Here is a 22,291-nt window from a genome sequence, read left to right on the forward strand (position 1 = left end):
ATGCCTACAATCCTTTTCAATCAACCACATTCTCCAACCTAGATTATTACAAAAGTCTCTTACAAAATCTCCTTCCCTCTATTTCATTCCCTTGTCAATCCAAGCATTACAAACAGGAGCCAGAGTTGATGCTTTCCAAAATTCACATTTGATCATATCTCTCCTTACAGTCCTTCAGTGGTTATCTATTGTCTTTAAAATAAAAGCCAAACTTCCTCACATAACCACACACTGCACACTGCCTCAGATAAAAGGAACTGTGTAAAAACAGGGTGTAATACCAAACTGAAGACTCGAATTGAGATGGTAGAGTAGGAGGACACAGAATTCACCTGCCACACAAACTCATCAAAAATACACCTCCACTGAAAATTAAGTGGAGACTAACAGAAAAACTCCTATTCAACCAAGACTATAAGAAAGACCCACAGGTAATCAGGCAGGAAGTGAGGAAAAGCAATCAGGTCAGGACCTGTGGGAGAGGACTCAAAGGAAAAGGGAGATGGTATAGGGAGAGACCTTCCTGGGGGACTGAGCAATTTAAGCCACATATTGGGTGTCCAACAAAGGGAAGACAAGCCCCCATGGCTGACTGGAAGGCCACTGAGACAAGAGGGTTATGGGAAGCCTGGACTCCAGGAGTGAGTGAACACTTACTTATTCTCAAGGCAGGGCAGAGAGGGCGTACTGAAACCACCTGGGTGGCTGACTAGTTTTCTTCAACTGCTCTGGTCCCCAGCCTGAGCCGAGGGAACACTCCAGCACCACTCACATAACATTATAGCTCCACAGTCTAGGCTGCCATGATCAAGGAAAAGGCTCAGCTATAAGATGCTATGGACATCCAAACCCTAAGTGGCATCTGAACAGGGAGGGGGCAGCCATTACTGGTGACTGCACAGGGGGCCCAGATCTCTGATGGTGGCCAGGCCAACAAAGCCCTTGCCCCAACCCTCACTGAAATACCCATACCAGCTGCTCCTGCTCCTCTACTGAACCTCTCTGGGGCAAGGATGTCAGTGCTTGAAGTGGGAAGAGCACACACTTAAAGGGAACTGAACCAGCTCAGACCCAACCCTCAGGGCTTCTGCTCCAGCAATTAGAGATCTGCCCCTACCCCTATGGGGGTAGAGGGCGGACAGCAACTAAGCTAAGGCGAAGCACCACCTAACATCCGACTCTACTCTTCCATCTCCAGCCCCACCCCCTACAAAGGTGATATCTGTCAGCACACCCTGAAGAAAGACCTAAGTTGTGCTCACATCAAAGCCAGCTCTCCCATCAAAGCCACTGGGCACCTGCAGACTGTATAGGGGCATACCCACAAAAGAAAAATCATAAGTAATTGTTTCACCTAATTTCAACAGAAAAAGAAATAGATAAGCAAAATGAAAATACAGAGGAGTCTGTTTCAATTGAAAGAGCAAGAGAAAATTCCTGAAAAAAACAACAAACAAAACAGAAATAAATAATTTACCAGATAAAAAATTCAAAGCAGGAATAATAAGAATGTTAACTGAATTAGGAACAAGAATAAACAAATATAATGGGAGTTTTAACAAGGAACTAGAAATTTTTAAAAAGAACCAATCAGAGCTGAAGAATAGACTAACTGAAAAGAAAAATGCACTAAAAGGAATTAACAGCACACCACCCTTATGGCAGAAAGCGAAGAACTAAAGAGCCTCTTGATAAAAGTGAAAGAGGAGACTGAAAAAGTTGGCTTAAAACTTAACATGTAGAAAACTAAGATCATGGCATCTGGTCCCATCACTTCATGGCAAATAAATGGGGAAACAATGGAAACAAGACAGATTTTATTTTTTTGGTCTCCAAAATCACTGCAAATGGTAAGTACAGCCATGAAATTAAAAGATACTTACTCCTTGGAAGAAAAGCTATGACAAACCTAGACACCATACTAAAAAGCAGAGACATCACTTTGCCAACAAAAGGTCCATCTAGTCAAAGCTATGATTCTTCCAGTGGTCATGTATGGATGTGAGAGTTGGACTAGAAAGAAAGCTGAGCACCAAAGAATTGATGCTTTTGAACTGTGGTGTTGGAGAAGACTCTTGAAAGTCCCTTGGACTGCAAGGAGATCCAATCAGTCCATCTTAAAGGAAATCAGTCCTGAATATTCACTGGAAGGACTGATGCTGAAACTCCAATACTTTGGCCACCTCATGCAAAGAACTGATTCATTGGAAGAGACCCTGATGCTGGGAAAGATTGAAGGCAGGAGGAGAAGGGGACGACAGAGGATGAGATGGTTGGATGACATCACAGACTTGATGGACATGAGTCTGGGCAAGCTCTGGGAGTTGGTGATGGACAGGGAGGCCTGGCGTGCTGCAGTCCCTCGGGTCGCAAAGAGTTGGACACAACTGAGCGACTGAAGGGAACTAAACTGAGGTGATACAGAAAAACACGTACGTGATCTAGAAGATAGAATATTGGAACTCACTCAATCAGAACAGTGAAAAGTAAAAAGCAGAGAACATTTTAAGGGATCTTTGGGTAATATCATGCACACCAACATTCCATTAGAGGGGTCCCAGAAGAAGAACAGAGTAAAAATTTATTTGATGAAATTTGGCTGAAAACTTCCCAAGCCTGAAGAAGGAAACAGACGTCCAGGTACAGGAAGCACAGAAGATCCTAAAGAAGATAAATCCAAACAGACCCACACCAAGACATACCATAATTAAAATGGAAAAAGCTAAAGAGAGAATTCCAAAGGTAGCAAAAAGAAAAAGAGAGGGTCATATACAAAAGAATCCTCATAAGGCCATCAGCTGATTTTTCTGCAGAAACTTTGCAGGCCAGAAAGGAGTGGCATGATATATTTACAGTGCCAAAAGGGAAACCTACAACCTAGGCTACTCTTCTCAGCAAGATTAACCTTCAGAATTGAAGGAGATATAAAAAACTTTCTGGATAAGCAAAAATTAAGAGTTCATCAATACTAAACCAACCCTAAAATAAATGTTGAAGGGTCTTCTCTAAATAGAAAAGGAAAGGATATAACAAGAATTAAGTATAGAAAAGGAAAAATCCCACTAGTAAAGGCAAATATATAGGAAATACAAAGGAAATATAGGAATATTTAGGAAATATTTAGCAAATATATAGGAAATATTTAGCAAATATATAGGAAATATAAAGGAAAGACAGAAGCTCAAATATTTAAATAAGCTAGTACAAAGATTAAGAAACAAAAACCTGTAAAATCAAGTATGACTACAACAATAAGTAGAGATAAACATGAAGATGTAAACTATTACATCAAAAACACAAAGTGTGGAGGAAGGGAGTAAAAAATGTAGCTCTTTTAGAATGTGTCTGAAAAAGGACTAGTTTAAAACAAATATAGTTATAGATCAACATATATGAATTCCATGGTAACTGCAAATCAAAAACCTACAACAGATATCCAAAAACAAAAGAGAAAGGAACACAAGCAAAAGAAAAGTACAAAATCACAAAGGAAGAAAATTAAAAGGAAAAAAAAACAGAGAAGACTACAAGAACAACCAGAAACAAGTAACACTAACAATGAAATAGAACTATTTGGCCTTAAGCAATTAGAATCTTATAATTTTTAATAAAATAAAGTTGTTTAGTAGCTAAGTCACGTTCGACTCTGTGCAACCCCGTGGACTATAGTCCACCAGGCTCCTCTGTCCATGGGATTCTACAGGCAAGAATACTGGAGCAGGTTGCCATTTCCTTCTCCAAAATAAAATAATAAGATTTAGAAAAAAATTAAAGTACAATTCTAGTTACTTGCTAACCTCTACATTACATAATATGAAATGATAGACTTTTTTTGTGTTTCACCACCTTATGCGGTCAGCATATAAATATTCTGACATCAGAGCAGCAACACAAAACAAATACATCAAATTAAAGTGAAAAAATGAGAAGCTCTACTGAACAAGTAAGATATAACTGAGAAAAATAAACTGATTATTAAGACAAACTTGATTTTACTTACTCTAAAAGAAAATATGAAAAAGTTAATTACAAAACATCCTGTATCTTTTAACATTCTTTGCTTTACGAAAATCAGTACCAACACAAATACCTGAGAAAAGAATGAAGAATCCATGGGACTGATTATACACATCCATGACTGATTATACACAATCACTAAGTTTAAGATTTTGATATTTGGCAAAACTAATACAATTATGTAAAGTTTAAAAATAAAAAAAATAAAAAACTATGTTAAAATTAAAAAAAAAAAAAGATATAAAAAGAAAATGTTCCTTTCAGTTGTTGATCAGATTTTAAGTAGTTTTTTGAAGTAATTTATTAAATAAAACTATTTGAATAGGATGATATTTAAGTAACCAAAATAAGTACTAGTTAACATCAATGTGGGGATTCCTGGTGGCTCAGCAGGAGAGAATCCACCTGCTAATGCAGGAGATGCAGGTTCAGTTCCTGGGTCATGAAGGGCCCCTGGAGAAGGAAATGGCAACACATTCCAGTATTCTTGCCTGGGAAATTCCATGGACACAGGAGCCTGGTGGGCTAAAGTCCTTGTGGTTGCAAAGAATTAGACATGATTTTAGTGACTAAACAAAAAACATCAATATACACTAATGGTTGACATGCACACAAATAACTTACAAAAGAATTTATTTAGTCACTTCTCTGCCAGTTTAACACATTGACACAGTTTGGAAGGTTAGTCAGAACATAAAATTATGGTATGATGAAGAACTCACCTGCTCTGGGAATTGGTTTATGTAACTCCAAGTACTGCTCCCCATGAAGAATCTACATTAAGGTAAGCAAAATTTTGTCAGTAGACTTCCTTTCTCCATAGGCTCTTCTGTGAATACTGCTAATCCTAAATGGCATTTCACTGCCCACTTGTTCACATGACTACTTCCCCCAAACTATCTATCTCAGTTTGGCTCTTATTCCTTAACTATATTATTCAGAAATCATCAGTCCCCCAATTTAAAGACTATCAGCTCTCTGGAACAGAGAAGACATACTGTCTTCTTTCTTGACATTCTTAATCCTTGCTGAGTGATAATCGTGGATTATTTGCCATGGAGACACTAAACTCAATATATTCCCAGGGCTCATCATCGTGCTTGGAACATACTGGGTATCCACTACATATCTACTGAATAAAAATAAACAAACTGGTCAGTACTAGTAATTTCAGGTGATACCTGGCAAATACAAATGACTCAGCCAAAACACAAAGATAAATATTAAAGCCATGGTTACAGTAAAAGCACTATCAATGTCAACATTCCCTTAGTGTTTTGTCTTACAAATTACCTACAAAGAGTAAATACTAAAGACCCTGTGTAATTTCACAGCCACATTAACCTCAATTTATCAAAACAAGAATATAAGAATATAATACAGGAAAACAAGTGAACAAAAAAAAAAAAAAAAACCTGACCACATATCCAAATGACCACACTCCACTGCTATGGGACAGTTTAATTCCCAGTCTTCCTCAGAACCCAGAAAGGAAACAGAATGGGGAGGAGGATAGTGATGAGAGGACAAATGAAGGATAGCCTCAAAATCACATCTGGAAACAAGGTTGGGAAGACTGGGATTCAAATCCCAAGATGGCTATCATTTCCAGTCACAGATTTTGAATACCATTCATGATGTCCAATTCCTTTCAATTCCAAGGAAGAATTGTGAAATATCGGCTTTAATTGTTTACAAGGACTTTATCCAAACAGGAGAACTGTATGCAAAAAATGCCATGGGAGAGTGACTGAAACACCAAACTGCTTGGCATCTATTTCTTGCCTCCCTCCCAACTTCATCAAATAATAAAATAAATGTAGATCCAGCTTTAATTGTTTACAAGGACTTTATCCAAACAGGAGAACTGTATGCAAAAAATGCCATGGGAGAGTGACTGAAACAACAAACTGCTTGGCATCTATTTCTTGCCTCCCTCCCAACTTCATCAAATAATAAAATAAGTGTAGATTCTCATGGACTCAGAGAAGCAATATACTAATGATTCTCTAGTAAATGGGTTCTCCAATCAATCAAAATCACAGAAATCAGTTTAACTACTATTCAACAGTTATCAACTGGGTTTATGACCTGAACCTTACTTCAAGAAATAAAATATATCCTACCTCAAAAACCTCACAATTGTTTGCTCCTTTCTTCTTGAAATACCTTATTCACTCTGCTTCTTGAAATACCTTATTCACTCGCTTCTCAAATACCACATTCTCCTGTGGTATACCTCACTCAGTCTCTTTCTTCCCAGTCTCTCTTTCCTTCCCAGTCTCATTCCTCCCATTCCTTCCTTTTCATTCATTCCTTCCATCTCATTCCCTCCCAGTCTCTCTTGCTAACTCCTCCTCATCTTGTCAACCTCAATTCACCACAGGATCTCCAAACTCAGGATTTTTGCTACCTATATTCATACACTAGTGATTTCACCTAGTTTCATGTCTTTAAATCTTATTTAAACGCTAAGAATCCCAGGAGGGCCATCCCCCAACCTCTAAACTCATATGTTCAACTGCCCACTTTGTATCTCCACTAAAACCAACTCCTGATCATCCCCACCTTAAAGTAACTGTACACATCTATTTTATTATACATAGTAGTATGTCATATGTAACTACCATACATATTAAATATATTGAATATAATTAATTATAAATCATACATAGATAGGAGAAGGCAATGGCAACCCACTCCAGTACTCTTGCCTGGAAAATCCCATGAACAGAGGAGCCTGGTGGGCTGCAGTCCATGGGGTCGCTAAGAGTCAGACACGACGGAAGCGACTTAGCAGCAGCAGCAGCATAGATAGATATATATGCATATATATCATCCCAGTTAACCAGACCAAAAACCTTCATCCTTGACTCCTCTTTCTTTCCATGCACATCAAGCCTTATGCTAGAATTACTATAATAGACTTCAAACTGGTTTCTCTGCTTCCATGCTTGGCCCCCATATAATCTATTCTCTACAGAGGAGCAAAAATGAGCCTGTGAGTGAACATAGCCGGATCATATCACTCCTCTGTTCAAAGCACTACAAATGGCCTCTCATATTAATCAGAGTATGAGCTGAAATTCTCAAGTGACTACAAGGCCCTCTTCTCCTATCACTACTCCCTTGCTCATTTACAGCTGTACTGACCTCCTTGCTGTTCCAAAAATAAGCTAAGTATGCACCTGCCTTGGGCCTTTTTCACCTATTCTCTCTGTTTCATACACTCTTTCCTCTTGCTCCTTCATCACTATGATCAGGTAATGATTACCATACAGAACTTACACATAAGGAAACTGAAGCTTAGAGAAGCTATTTACTCTTGGTCAAATGGCAACTAATGACAGAGAGAGAATTAATAACATTATGCCAAGGTTGCAGGACTGTACATAATTGTTGTTTTCTTCTTTTTGCTTGCCTTTTCAACTGCCTACCCTTCTGTTCTTAAAAAGAAAAATCAAAAGACATGTTAAATCTTTATTCTTGAATCAACCACTACATACTATTGCATTAATGCACCACACACACACACACACTAATGTGACATTTATCAATCATATTTAAAGAAACAGAAAAACAAAATAAAGATTTCTTATTATGCATACCTTTGCTAAATTGATTGAAAGCCCAGGAATCTCTGCTAATCCTCCATTCATTATAGATTTCTGAGCAAGAATAACTCCAAAGGTTGGCAAACAGGAGAAATCAGAACTCCCTTCATAAATAAATTTCATATCTTTTGGCTCCTTGATTGATGCTCCCACTCCAAGGGCATACATAATAGTGTCCAGCTCCGCATAGGAAGAATATAATGGAGGAAATTTATGACCAATAGCTCTAGCCTGTGGACCAATTGTAGAAAATTATTTTTTCACTGATATTCTTATCAAATTTTTAACTTTTCAAAACTATTAACTGTTACATATTTAGTTTTGTAAATAGAATGGTATTTTAGTGAATTTGATGGAATATGTTTAATTACATTTGATTTTTTAATAAAAACAATTAAAAACATGTGGGAAAAGACTTCATTTACAAATAAGTACTTTCTTATTGCCTGCTTCTTGCTAACAGATAGAATATCTCATTTTCAACCTTCCTGTCTCTGACGATGGAAAACCCTATTAATTCAGTGATTGTTAGCTACTCAAAATTATAAAAAAATAAATTTATTATAAATAGGAATAGTGAACAGCTCTATAAACTCTATTATATAAAAGTCAGTATAAACAGATGAGCAAAACACTGCTTAGTGCTTATTATAAACTAGACTCCCTCATAATGGTTTGAGTTAAAATTAGATTTTTACCTTGTTACCCAGGACTGTTCTTTATCTAACTAGATATTGTATTTTTCTACTTAGTGATGACCTGCCTAGCTAATTTATGAAGCATATTAGATTATAAAAGAATGATGTCCAATTTTTGATCACTTTCATTCTAAGCAGGAGTCAACAAACAACAGGCAAGACTTAAGAATGATTTTTTACAACTTTTAAGAGTGGTCTAACAAAAGAAAAATAAGATTATGTGTCAGAAACAGTATATGGTCCATCTAGCCTAAAATATTTACTATCTGGCCTTTAACCAAAAAGTGGCCCAACAGAGTAAAATCACATTTATAAACTGATCATATTCTCAGAGTTAAAATTAGATTGTTTATTTTATCACTATATCTGCCCTGAGTCACAAAACACCACAACTGAATGTGTCAAATGATTTATTTCTTATTTATGCACTACTATTAAAAAAAAAAAAGGAGACACACCAGAGATAGTTAATCAGTAAACTTCACAAGAGCTATAACCAGACTTCTATTAGACTTCCTGACACAGTGGAGACTGTTTACTTGCAGCCATGTTGACATGTTTCCAAAATACAATCTGTCAATGCTTTCTCTTAAAAGACACGACTCAAAAGAAGCACTAAACTAAATATCCTTTTCTAAAAAGTTAGAAAGTGATGAAAGTATGATTATCAAAATGCTCCAAAATACAAAAGACACACTAAAGAAGAGTAAGTAAAAGTTACATTTAATATTTTAACCTTAATTCCATTCAAATTTTATACATATTTAGTACATGTTTTATAAAGTTTTATGGTCACTTATCTTTCCTATTTAACAATAAATTAATAGCTTGGAAAACCACTTTTTGCATGAAAGAATAGAGAAAGAAAAAAAGGAAAGAAAAGAAGAAATCTTTAGAGAAGGCAGAGTTTTAGGTTTTCTCCTCCACTTACAAATTCAGATGTGGTTGCTGATGTTGCACGGCTGGTAGGATTTGCTGAAACTTCTCCACCTGAATTTATTTTATTTAGAGCTTCGACTATACTGCCAATGGACTCTAAAAAAAAAAAAAAAAAAAAGGATAATAAATAATAATAATAATGCTTTTTATCCATCGATGGATGGATAAAGATGTGGTATATATATATAATGGAATATTACTCAGCCATAAAAAGAACTGAAATAATGTTAAATAGAGACATGGGTGGACCCAGAGATTGTCATACTGAGTGAAGTAAGTCAGAAAGAGAAAGACAAATACCTGCGATACCACTTATATGTAGAATCTAAAAAAAAATGATACAAATGAACTTACTTATTAAACAGAGTTATAGGTGTAGAAAACCAACCAATGGTTACCAAGGGAGAAGAGGAGAGGGGAAGGGATAAATTGGGAAATTGTAATTGATGTATATACACGACTACACATAAAACACATATCTAGTAAGTACCTACTGTATACCACAGGGAATTCTACTCAGTCCGTAATGACTAAATGGGAAACGAATCCGAAAAAGAGTGGATACATGTATAACTGATTCACTTTGCTCTACAATAGAAACTAACACAACATTGTAAATCAACTATACTCCAATAAAAATTAATTTTTAAAAATCACTCCAAGGTTGATGAACCTAGAGCCTATTATACAGAGTAAAGTAAGTCAGAAAGAGAAAAGTAAATAGCATATGTGTTGTGCTAAGTTGCTTAGTCATGTCTGACTTTGTGACCCTATGAATTGTAGCCCACCAGGCTTTTCAATCCACGGGATTCTCCGAGCAAGAGTACTGAAGAGGTTTGCCATGGCCTCCTCCAGGGAATCTTCCCAACTCAGGGATCAAACCCACGTCTCTTACATCTCCTGCACTGGCAGACAGGTTCTTTACCACTATCGCCACCTGGGAAGCCCAAATATCATATATTAATGCATATATATGGAATCTAGGAAAACAGTACTGACGAACCAATTTGCAGGACAGGAATAGAGATGTAGACATAGAAAATGGACTTGTGGACACAGCAGGGGAAGGGCAGGGGATGAAATGAGAGAGTAGCATCGACTACATACACCACCGCTGCTGCTAAGTTGCTTCAGTCGTGTCCGACTCTGTGCGACCCCAGAGATGGCAGCCCACCAGGCTCCCCCGTCCCTGGGATTCTCCAGGCAAGAACACTGGAGTGGGTTGCCATTTCCTTCTCCAACGCATGAAAGTGAAAAGTGAAAGTGAAGTCGCTCAGTCGTGTCTGACTCTTTGCGACCCCATGGACTGCAGCCTACCAGGCTGTTCCGTCCATGGGATTTTCCAGGCAAGAGTACTGGAGTGGGTTGCCATTGCCTTCTCTGACATACACTAGCAATGTGTAAAACAGATAGTTAGTGGGAAGCTGCTATTAGCACAAGGAACTCAGCTTGCTTCTCAGTGATGACAGGGAGGGATGGGGTCCAGGGGAGAGGGAAGGTGGAAGAGAGGCTCAAGAAGGAGGGGATATATGTATACTTAGAGCTGATTCACATTGTTGTATAGCAGAAACCAGTACAACATTATAAAGCAATTGCCCTCCAATTAAAAATAAATTTAAAAATAGCACTCCCACTAAGGTATGGGAAAAATATTTGCATATATGAAACATCTAGCCAATTTTTGCACACTGCCATTTAAATAGTGGTATACCAAAAAAAATAGTGACATACATGACAAACTCCCAGATTTTTCTTATATAGAACTATATTTCATTTGTACTGAAAAAAAATCTTCAGTCATGAAATTCAAGTCCCTCAACTGCAGGATAACTAAAGATGCACAAACTGAATTTTCTCTTTAGGAAACTGGAATTTAAATAAGACAGAGTGCTTTGGTAAACCTATTACATAAAGATCGCAAAAGCATCATCTTTCAAGAATCATAAAGAGCTAATGTTCCCCTGGTGAAATCCAAATAAATGTAAGCTATTTCTACAAAAAAAAAAAATGGTTTTGTTACAGATGTGACTAAGAAAAACTACAATGCTTTAGATAATCACGCCTGTAATATCCAGCAAACCTACTACAGAAACTTCACTTGTGTTCATGAACTGACTATATGATGTCAGGCTATTATTACAGGAAAAAAATGTGAAAGACTGAGCAGACAAGATAACTGGGTGTTTCCACATTCTCTTCAGGTTATGATTCCAAGGAGGCTCAAGGTTTTGCAAAGTATCTGAGCAATTTTACAATTCTGTAAAGTGGGACCCTTATCCGCAGACGTACAAGTCCAAGCTGGTGGAGGGAAAACTAATTTCCCTTCTTCCCCACCATCACCCCTCCTCCAGGATGCAACAATGTCAAGATTACCTCCCAGGTCTCTATACAGGTAACCTCAGAAAATATTACTGAAAATTCTTCCATAGAAAACCACCCATTATGACCAGTGACTCCAGAGAGAGTTCAGAAGCTGCTATTCTGAGATCTAAAAGGTTAATAAAAGAGACTCCTGGAGCATCCACATGTGCCCTAAGATTCCAAAAGCTCTGGGACCTTCCTAAAAACCTTATATACATGGGCCTCCTCCTAAACTCAGACAAAAATGGTACCTAGACTACAGAATGTGAGATGACCAGGGGTTTCTGCCATTCCTGGTGAAGCTAGTGGAGAGGTTTCTTGCCTACTGATGCTTCTCTTACCACCACATTTAGGTTGCTGCCTAGATAGGAGGCCATTTAACTGAAAGCATCAGGGCTTCACTGGTGGCACAGTAGTAAAGAACCTGCCTGCCAAGGCAGGAGACGCAGGTATGATCCCTGAGTCAGGAAGATCCCCTGGAGAAGGAAATGGCAACACACTTCCATATTCTTGCCTGGGAAATCCCCTGGACAGAGGAGCCTCTTCTGGAGCCAGACACAACTCCGTAAGTAAACAACAACCTTGGTACAGACTGATGGTACTGAACTCACAAAGAGACCACCTGAATTAACTCTTGGCTTAAACATTGAGAAAGTGCAGCCCACTTACTCAACTTTTCTGAAGTTTAGTTCCATCATCTGTAAAATGAGAACACTGATATGGGTGCTTGGAAAGTCTCAATTTTACAAATGATGTAAGGCTTTTTTCACTCTACTTCAAATACTAGGGGTTATCTTTTCATTTATAAGTATATAATTCATTAGTTAGCTTTTTCTTTATATTAGTCTAATACTTTTTAAAATTATTTTATCTATTTTAATTGGAGGCTCATTACTTTACAATACCGTAGTGGTTTTTGCCATACATTGACATGAATTAGCCACGGATGTACATGTGTCCCCCATCCCGAACCTCCCTCCCACCTCCCTCCCCATCTCACCCCTCTGGGTTGTCCCAGTGCACCGGCTTTGAGTGCCCTGTTTCATGCACCAAACTTGGACTGGTCATCTATTTCACATATGGTAATATACTTCAGTGCTATTATCTCAAATCATCCCACCCTCGCCTTCTCCCACAGAGTCCAAAAGTCTTTTCTTTATACTTATGTCTATTTTGTTGTCTCACGTATAGGGTTGTCATTACCATCTTTCTAAACTCCATATATATGTGTTAGTATACTGTATTGGTGTTTTTCTTTCTGGCTTACTTCACTCTGTATAACAGGCTCCAGTTTCATCCACCTCATTAGAACTGATTCAAATGCATTCTTTTTAATAGCTGAGTAATACTCCATTGTGTATATGTACCACTGCTTTCTTATCCATTCATCTGCTGATGGACATCTAGGTTGCTTCCATGTCCTGGCTATTGTAAACAGTGCTGTGATGAACATTGGGGTACACGTGTCTCTTTCAATTCTGGTCTCCTCAGTGTGTATGCCCAGCAGTGGGATTGCTGGGTCATATGGCAGTTCTATTTCCAGTTTTTTAAGGAATCTCCACACTGTTCTCCATAGTGGCTGTACTAGTTTGCATTCCCACCAACAGTGTAAGAGGGTTCCCTTTTCTCCACACCCTCTCCAGCATTTATTGCTTGTAGACTTTTTGATAGCAGCCATTCTGACTGGTGTGAGATGGTACCTCTTCGTGGTTTTGATTTGCACTTCTCTGATAATGAGTGATGTTGAGCATCTTTTCATGTGTTTGTTAGCCATCTCTATGTCTTCTTTGGAGAAATGTCTGTTTAGTTCTTTGGCCCATTTTTGATTGGGTCGTTTATTTTTCTAGTATTGAGCTGCATGAGTTGTTTGTATATTTTTGAGATTAACTATAAAACTCGTAGAAGAAAATTTAGGCAAAACACTCTCTGACGTAAGTCACAGCAAGTTCCTCTATGACCCACCTCCCAGAGTAATGGAAATTAAAGCAAAAGTAAACAAATGGGACCTAATTAAACTTAAAAACTTTTGACAATGAAAAAAACTATAAGCAAGGTGAAAAGACAGCCTTCAGAGTGGGAGAAAATAATAGCAAACAAAGCAACTGACAAAGAATTAGTCTAATACTTTTAAGGCAATAATAATTCTGACATCAGAGACAAGTTTTTAAGATATTTCTTCCTTTTTCCTTTTCCTCATTTTCATTGATAGGTGATTGCTATTCATAGATTAAATTTACCTCAAATACTAAAAAAAAGAATACAGAAAATGATACTGCTAATGACATAACAATCATATTCTGATTGAGAAAAGCATAATGAAAATTTCAGCAAGTGTACCAGCAGAAAGGGAAGCATCATTAGGATAAAAAGAAAAATAACAGGCTAGTCATTTTTCATATATGTTCTTCTATTGAATATTAAATATAATGCTGGGGGAAAAATAATTTTCCTGTAAATAATTCCAATTCATGATCTTTCCTCAGATCAGATCAGATCAGATCAGATTAGTCGCTCAGTCGTGTCCAACTCCTTGCGACCCCATGAATCAGACAGGCCCTTTAAATTTCATATACTATATACATACATGAGTTATACTAGAAAAAACAATATAATTTTTATTGGTCATTTCCTGTGGCATATCATAGATGATTCAGTAACTCAAGATAACAAGCATTTACTAAATGCTTTCTATGAGTTCAGCACTACTCTAGCACCAAATACAAAAGAAGGACACACAAGATATAGTCTCTGCCTCCAAAGGAACTCTCCAGTTAAGAAACCACGTACTTATGAAAAAAAAGCAGCGGAAAGCAGTTGTGATTAGACGCTCAAGAGGAAGAGCCCAACTAAGAGAGAGATCCATGAAACCCAGAATATCTGGGAAGATTTTGTTGAACATCTAGGGCTTGAGTTTTTCTGAAGAAGCACTGAGATTAGCAGAGGTGATAAAAGCAGTAAGGAACATCTTAGAAAGGCAGAGAAACAGTAACAGGACAAAGTGCTAAAACAAAGCAAAATCTATTCACTAGATAGAAAAGCCCTAAGCCTAAATAAAATAGACTTAAACTTTTGAGGAAATTAAAAAAAAAAAAAATCAAGTCAGATAAGGAGCATGTGATTAGATATGGCAAGACTGAAATCAACCATCAGATGGGGAATAGATGCATTGAGCACAAATGGGTAAACACTTTCTACCATCCCCCAATCACACATGTACTGAAAAACTAGGATCATAAGAAAACCGGAAAAACTAGACTTCCCTGGTGGCACAGCTGATAAGAATCTGCCAGCTAATGCAGGTGACACGGGTTTGATACTTGATCCAGGAAGATTCCACATACAAAGGGGTAACTAAGCTCGCGTGCCACTACTCCTGAAGCCCTTGTGCTCTAGGGCCCAAGCCACAACTACTGAGCCTGTGTGCTGCAACTACTGAAGCCCACCTGCTCTAGAATCTGTGCTCTGAAACAAAAGAAGCCACTGCAACAAAGAGTAGCCAGTCCCTGCTCTCTGCAGCTAGAGAAAGCCCATGCAAAAGCAATGAAGATCCAGCACAATTATAAATAAATAAAAAGACCACTGGATGCTCATATTTTTAAAATAAATAAAAATAAAAAGAGGCTTGAAAAAAAAATGTAACAGGACAAAAAAAAAAAACGAAAATTGATAAACCGACAGTGGGAGTAACATACATATCTGAAATTGGAGAGTTCTAATACTTACTGGAGCAGAAAATGTACTGTGGATGACTCGAGCATCTAAGTTAGCACAGTTAAGAAGATAGTTCCATAAGAGAAGAAAATGCTTTATTGCCTCTGATTCCCCTGGCAGGCCTGAACTCACTTCTTTACCTTGAATACTCTTAGGCTTGGTGGCATTATCGAAATCACAGATCTTCGTCCAGTTAGCCTTCACTGCCTCAGGAGTCATTGGCTGAGTCCTCTGTCTCACAAGGGCTCCAAGGCTTCGCTCCCATCGTACTGGTTAAAGAAACAAAACTGAGATGCTGAACACATAGACAGAAAGTAGAATTCATGAGTCCGATAAATTTTTTTTTTTACTTCAAGAAAGATGGAATTTGGAAAAAAGATTCTAACTTCTAAAGACTTTTACTACAAGCCTTAAATGGCATTTTATTCTTAAAATAACAAACCAAGATAGTATTAAATTTCTTTTTTTTAATATTTAAAGCCGAAGCAAAAAAACCTCTTTCTCCTCTGACTATGCCAGATACTACAAAAGGTAGGATGAATTACTGAATCAGAAAAGTTAAATTGTATATAAACACACAAAAAGACTGACTTTATCACCACAGATCACTTAGATACTACACTTCAAGGTAACAGAACAGAATAGAGCGTTGCTGGATAGCAAACTGAAATGATAACAGATCAAAGACTCCATATAATTAAATTAATGTATCAGACAGCCCCAAATAATTCTCCCTTTTCCTCCTTTTGCTCTTCCTCTCTATCCAGGGGAAGTCAACCTGATTGCCCAGATTCACAAAAATCATCATTGCTGTATAAGTTCCAAGATTTTTAACATTGTTTCTTTTTTAAAAGGCCTCAGAAATAAATAATCACTAGTAACCTTATTCAAACATAATGGTCAGATTTTGATGATGACTCAATTGAAGATTTGTCTTGGGGAATGACAGAAGCCTCTAGAGATTTCCTACTGATAAGGTTCCACATATGGCTTTTACTGCAATACCTAACCTTTCTTTCTTAAAGATATCACAAGATACTTAAAAACGTTTGAATAATATAAGTTACTTCATAACTGGAGAGATCATTAATAATACTCTATTGTAACAATGTCATCCACTAATGGAAGACTATTAAATAATTCAATTAATTTCGATACCAACATCCAACTGAAAACTTGAACTGGGATACTGGGATGTTCACAACTTTTTTTTAAATGCCATAAAATAATTATCCAGTTTGGAGCTCACAGCATGTAAGAACTGGGGGAAGAAAGGATTGAAGCCAGATGAATTTACTATTGGGCTGAAGAAAAATAGCTCCAGGGAAGGAAAGAGTCAATGGGAGAAGTAGAGAACCTGCCAGCTGAGCCATCTAGGACACAGCTTCTCCCATCTTTTCAAAAAACGCTCTCCCTCCACTCACTCCTCTGCTGAACAACCATGTGGGGTGTGTCAGAGACATGGAAAGACAAACATCAATATAGAAACTGTGCTGTCTGAAGAAACAGCCAGCTCTGAAGAAGACATACTGAATAAGGACTGCCAACAGGAAAAAAATTGAAAAGATCCCTGAAATGCCACAGGCGTGCAGGACAACTTCCTTTATTTAGAAGACGTGTGTGCTATAACGATGTTTGAGTTATTATGCGTGCACTAGATCCCATGGTTAGACATTTGACAGCTCTAACTGGAAAGACAGGTTTAAAAATATGGAAATAATGTACAGCAAATCAAAAATCAAAAGACACTTACATTTTCCAATCCATCCTGCTCCAACCTACCAAAAAGAGGGGGAAAAAGTTATACCATCTAATGTGGAACTAATAGAATTTTCAAAATTAAAAAAAACAGACAGCTATTTAAGAGTATCAGAATGCTAGATGACAATGGATGAAAAAAAATGCTAAATCTCCTAAAAAAGCTAAATCTACTAAACCTACAGATCTACTAAAGCCCACTGGCCCACATGACTCTGCACTATTTATGCTATCAAAGTAGAAAACTTAAGTAGCACCTACAGTAGAAATATATGTAGTAAGCATGAGTCTGCAGGGTGTGATACCAGTTCTTCTGTGCAATCCTGGTCAAACTATCTGACTTCCCTATACCCAAGATTCCACTTACGTAAAATCAGGATAATAATACACTCTCCATGAGGTAACCATGAAGGTTAAACAATATAAATACCAAATGTGCCCAGCGCATCACTTGAAATACATGTCCCTCTACAAAGACTTAATGAATAAAAATAAATAAATGAAAAAAAATAAAAATAAATAAATAAATAAATGAAAAGTTAACAAAAAACAAAACCAGCATTTGACTTAATGAACTACGTAGTCATTTTAATGAAACACCTTTATATATAGATAAGGCAAATGACCAAATACATTAATCACCATGCAGAAAGATAGTATTTTTTCCAAAAGTCATTCAAGGAAATCCTCAGAAGAAAATGTCTGATGGAAGGAAACCTTTTTGTCCTATCTTCAAACACCACAACTACAGTGTTCCAATGCATATAAGAGAAGAAGATATTATCAGCAAACAACACACTTCTCAGTGGCTCTAGGTTCAAAAGTGTGCCTTTTAATCACCCTTTCCTTTATATATATTAATAGGCCAATCAGCCTTGATGCTGTCAGTGGCATGGCACTGATAACAGGCAAGAAAAACATCATCTTTTAACACACTCGGGGAGTGAAGCCACAAGCTGCAAACTCGTCTCAGGTGCTAAGAAACAATACCTCCAATTGACCCAAAACATCTCTGCCATTCTAGATATTTATCAAAACTTTGCAAACGAAGTGGCAACTTACATTCGAGGTTTAAGTCAGGATATTACACACCACTCTTACGTAGTTTGTACTCAATTTTGCATACCCAGTGTCCCTTGCTAAAAATGTCCATGATGTAGTAAAATAAAGCAATAACATATAAAACTTCACTCAGCATTATCCTAATTATCTGTGTATGGATGAGTGTGTATGTAAAATGCATATCTAAAAAAAGAGACTACCCATGTAAAATGCACATCTAATAAAAGACTGGGAGAGAACATACATAAAAATATGAATAGGAACAATCTCTGGATAGTGGTAATGTGGATGATTTTATTTTCTTCTATATATTCCCCTGCATATTTGAAGTTTTCTAAAAAAAGCATACATTATTTTTGTTCACAGAATTAATAACAAATATAAACATAAAAGGCAAATAGATTTTTAAAACTCCCTTAATATGATGATAAGACAGGCAGGCCAAATTTGGAGCTCCACATGGCTTCATATTATTAAATCTTATCTTCTATAAACCTAGAGTCATAAAGTTCTTTCCACCTTTAATTTTCACAATTCACAATCAGTTATGACAGTGATTAAGACAGTGGAGGTACCCACCTCTGCTTAGACCTGTATAGACTGCTTTTCACTTACTAAACAGCTTTTCATTCAAATAAATCCGACTAATATATCATTAATTTCAAACTGAGCCAGGTTATTTTGCTACCAAGAAATAGTTTTGGAGTCATATATTTCCACATACAATAGGTTTATTATTATATTACCACAGAGACTCAAACAAAGGAGGATAATCTAAAACATAACAGCTCATGCTAGAAAAGAAAAAAAGATCAAACTCAAATGAGGACTCAAAAATACAGGGACTTTTGTGGCAGGCCTGTGGTTAAGACATTGCACTCCCAATGCAGGTGGCATGGGTTCAATCCCTGGTTAGGGAACTAAGATCCTATATGCTGCAGGCACAAACAAACAAAAAATATATATGTATACACACACACATTTATATATATGGCAGCATAAAGAAATCTGAAGGGATTTTGACTATAAAATGAAAACTGGATCTCACTGGATGGTGTGATTATGTGTGGTTTTTATTCTTATAACATTTATAAAGCTTTGCAACAGGGAAAAATAGAAAAGTTTCTTTTTAAAGTCAATACAACTAATAAGTTATGTTTACTGATCTATATACCCAGACTGAATTCCTGCTATATTGATATAATAGTTAAAATTAAAGGGTGAATGCTATGTATACTAAGAGTTTAAAAATATGATTTCCAGTTCTCACAGCAAAACCCCAAGAAAACTAAACTCAGAGAGATTAATCTGTACATTACTCCAGAGAGTCAGCAATTACCAGGGCAAGAAATCAAAATACAACCTGGCTGACTTTAAACCATCAGTTCTACCCTTTCACTTTATTACTCAATATCTCAATATCAAAATTACTCAATATCTCAATATCAAAACAATAAGATTGTCTGTATGACTAAATGCATCATACCAATCACAATCTTTCATCTGACAATAACATCAGAAAAAAATAACTAGGGAAAAGCAGAATTTACAAGTTGCTGTTACTTTCTCAAAAAAGGATAGCAGTCATACTTGTTCCTTAATTATGACATAGACATAATATTAAAAAAACATATAAGTGATATTAACTGATATAGATTTTTACAGGCATAAACAATTGAAAAATATGAATTTTTGAATCTTTGTTTATATTTTATTATACAAACATTACTTTAGGAGAAAGTAGAAAGGTGCGGAATACCTCAAACAAGCCACCGTTTTCTTCACAACTCTCATGGCAAAGCCAAAGGACCAGGGGTGCCACGTAATCCGGCTTTAGGGCTTCCACAAGGTCTGAAATAAACAGCAAAACAATCCTTACAAACAAGAATATATACATATTCCATCAATTACTTTACTTTCTAAAAATTCCTTACTTATAAATTATAGATTCAGAGACTTTTTAAATAAGAAAAAAAATAAAATTTTCAAAACTAATTAGTATTAACATCTAATAGAAGAATCTTTTCATCCCAATGGAGACTTTCAGGTTTCTAACACAGAAAGCATCAGACGTACCTTTCCAAGGTCAGCAACGTTCTGTTTAGAAGACAAGTTAAAGCTGTCTCAGCGAAGACTGGTGAGCAAAGGCATACACAGCATAAGGAACTTAGATACCAGCTATTCATAAAACTATTTTGCTCTCCCAGGAGCTAGAAAACTATAAAAGAGTCCTGACAAGTGTAATGACAGTAAGATAATGATGTAAAATGGACCGTGCAGCCATTACTGATGAGTCACAAAGGGTAGGAAAGATCTTCCTGCTGCGCACCTTCTGTGAGCAACTTAACAGGCAGAAGGTGCTACAGAGGAGCATGAACACCACCTGCATTTTACTGCCGGCCCCGCCACACGGGCAACTTAGGGCACTGAGAACGTCACTCAACTCTCAAGGGCATGTGTCTGCATCTGTAAGATGGCAGTCAAAATGCTTTGCCTGCTCATTCTACCAAGTTGTTCCAAGGTTCAAAAGAGATGTAATTTGTTAACACAGCTTATAAACTTTAAAGACTCAAATTTTAATTGTGAAATGACAAAATACAGTTTTACATTTTGAAGTGACAAAGATGACATTTACAGTCCCTGTAAATGAAACAGCAGCTCTAAAAATCTTTCACTTTATGGTATTCCTGACCCCAGAAACTGTGAGATAATATATACTTCTTTGAATCCAAAAATTTGGAGTAATATATTACAAAGCAGTAAATAACTCATACAACTTGGGAAGATCATGGGTATTCATCCTAAGATTATGTCTCATTTTATGTAACAAACATGTAAGTTACATATATGACTTTCCATTGATCAAATATATTTCAAAGGGGAAAATGAAATTTCAGATGTCTCCACACACTACTCAGAACACCTGGTTCTTTAACAAATAATCCCTTTGATAGCCTGTAAGTGAATATTTCAGAAGAAGAGGAAAAAAACACTGAGGCAAAATAAATTTTTGGCTTTTTCTAAACTATAAAAAAGTAATAGATATCAAAATTTTAAATAAAAATTTAGAATCTAAAGTGTCTTTTAAAAATGACCTACAATAATTCTCTTCTTTTACAGAAGAGAAAACAGGTCTAGAAAGATTAAGCTATTTGTCTAAAGTAGATCTTATTCTCCCAATATCTTTCAATAGAGTTTGGTGGATGTAAAGACACTACATTAAACATTGACTTAACTTCTCTAGAGGTACAGACCTGTCCAAATTAATGGAAATTACATTCTCAAAGGAAAGCGAATTTAAAAGCTATAGTTTTCAATATTTTCTTGAAGACTTGCTGCTTTCCCAAGAAAATCTACAGCTGATGGCAAAAAGTGACTAAGGTAGAAATCTAGCAAAGAAATGATAAGCATTAAAATCTCAATAGTGGTTATCTCTTGGCATGAAGCAGAGGAATAGAAGGTATAAAGTTAGATGCAAGTAATGTTTCAGTTCTTGGGTTGAGCAGCAAGTTCATGACTATGATTACATTTTGATGCCTTATTTCTTACCAGTAACCTAAGCTGTTGTGCATATGTATGTAACTGTTGTGCATATATATATATATGTGTGTATATACTTAAAAGGGAGAAAAAAGTGAATTGTATCTCTTCTTCATATAATCTAGTTCTTTAACAAGAATTCCTTCAATAAGATATGAGAGTATAGAGAGTTTTTTAAATAAGGGACTTTTTAAAATGGCCATGTTGACAAGGAAAAGGAAAAAAATTAGATCTCAGGTACAAATAACTATTCAACACTAAAGCAAACTGGTTAGGCACAGCTCTTAGAAAAAGCCAGCAAGTTCTAAAACGAATGGTAGCTCAAATGCAGAAAGTAAAATGGTCCTGTGAATAAGCATTTGTATTCCATGAAGGGATAGGCTACCCACTCCAGTATTCTTGGGCTTCCCTTATGGCTCAGCTGGTAAGAATCCGCCTGCAATGCAGGAGACCTGGGTTCAATCCATGGGTTGGGAAGATCCCCTGGAGAAGGGAAAGGCTACCAACTCCAGTATTCTGGCCCGGAGAATTCCATGGACTGTATAGTCCATGGGGTTGCAAAAAGTCAGACACGACTGAGCGACTTTCACT

At 36.7% G+C, this 22,291-nt stretch overlaps 1 protein-coding gene across 3 annotated transcripts in view; it reads right to left on the reverse strand.

Moving 5' to 3' along the window:
• HSD17B4 (hydroxysteroid 17-beta dehydrogenase 4) overlaps positions 1-22,291 on the reverse strand; it is a 134,405-nt gene that overhangs the window by 71,791 nt on the left and 40,323 nt on the right. For all 3 annotated transcript variants that reach the window (XM_059887959.1, XM_015472128.3, NM_001007809.2), the window contains 6 exon segments: positions 19,920-20,011; positions 17,094-17,118; positions 15,481-15,609; positions 9,261-9,364; positions 7,626-7,862; positions 4,740-4,791 (listed from right to left, as the gene is read on the reverse strand). In XM_059887959.1, coding sequence (XP_059743942.1) covers positions 4,740-4,791; positions 7,626-7,862; positions 9,261-9,364; positions 15,481-15,609; positions 17,094-17,118; positions 19,920-20,011 — 639 coding nt within the window.

The sequence above is a fragment of the Bos taurus genome, chromosome 7 (assembly GCF_002263795.3).
Source record: "Bos taurus isolate L1 Dominette 01449 registration number 42190680 breed Hereford chromosome 7, ARS-UCD2.0, whole genome shotgun sequence".
Lineage (NCBI taxonomy): Eukaryota > Metazoa > Chordata > Mammalia > Artiodactyla > Bovidae > Bos > Bos taurus.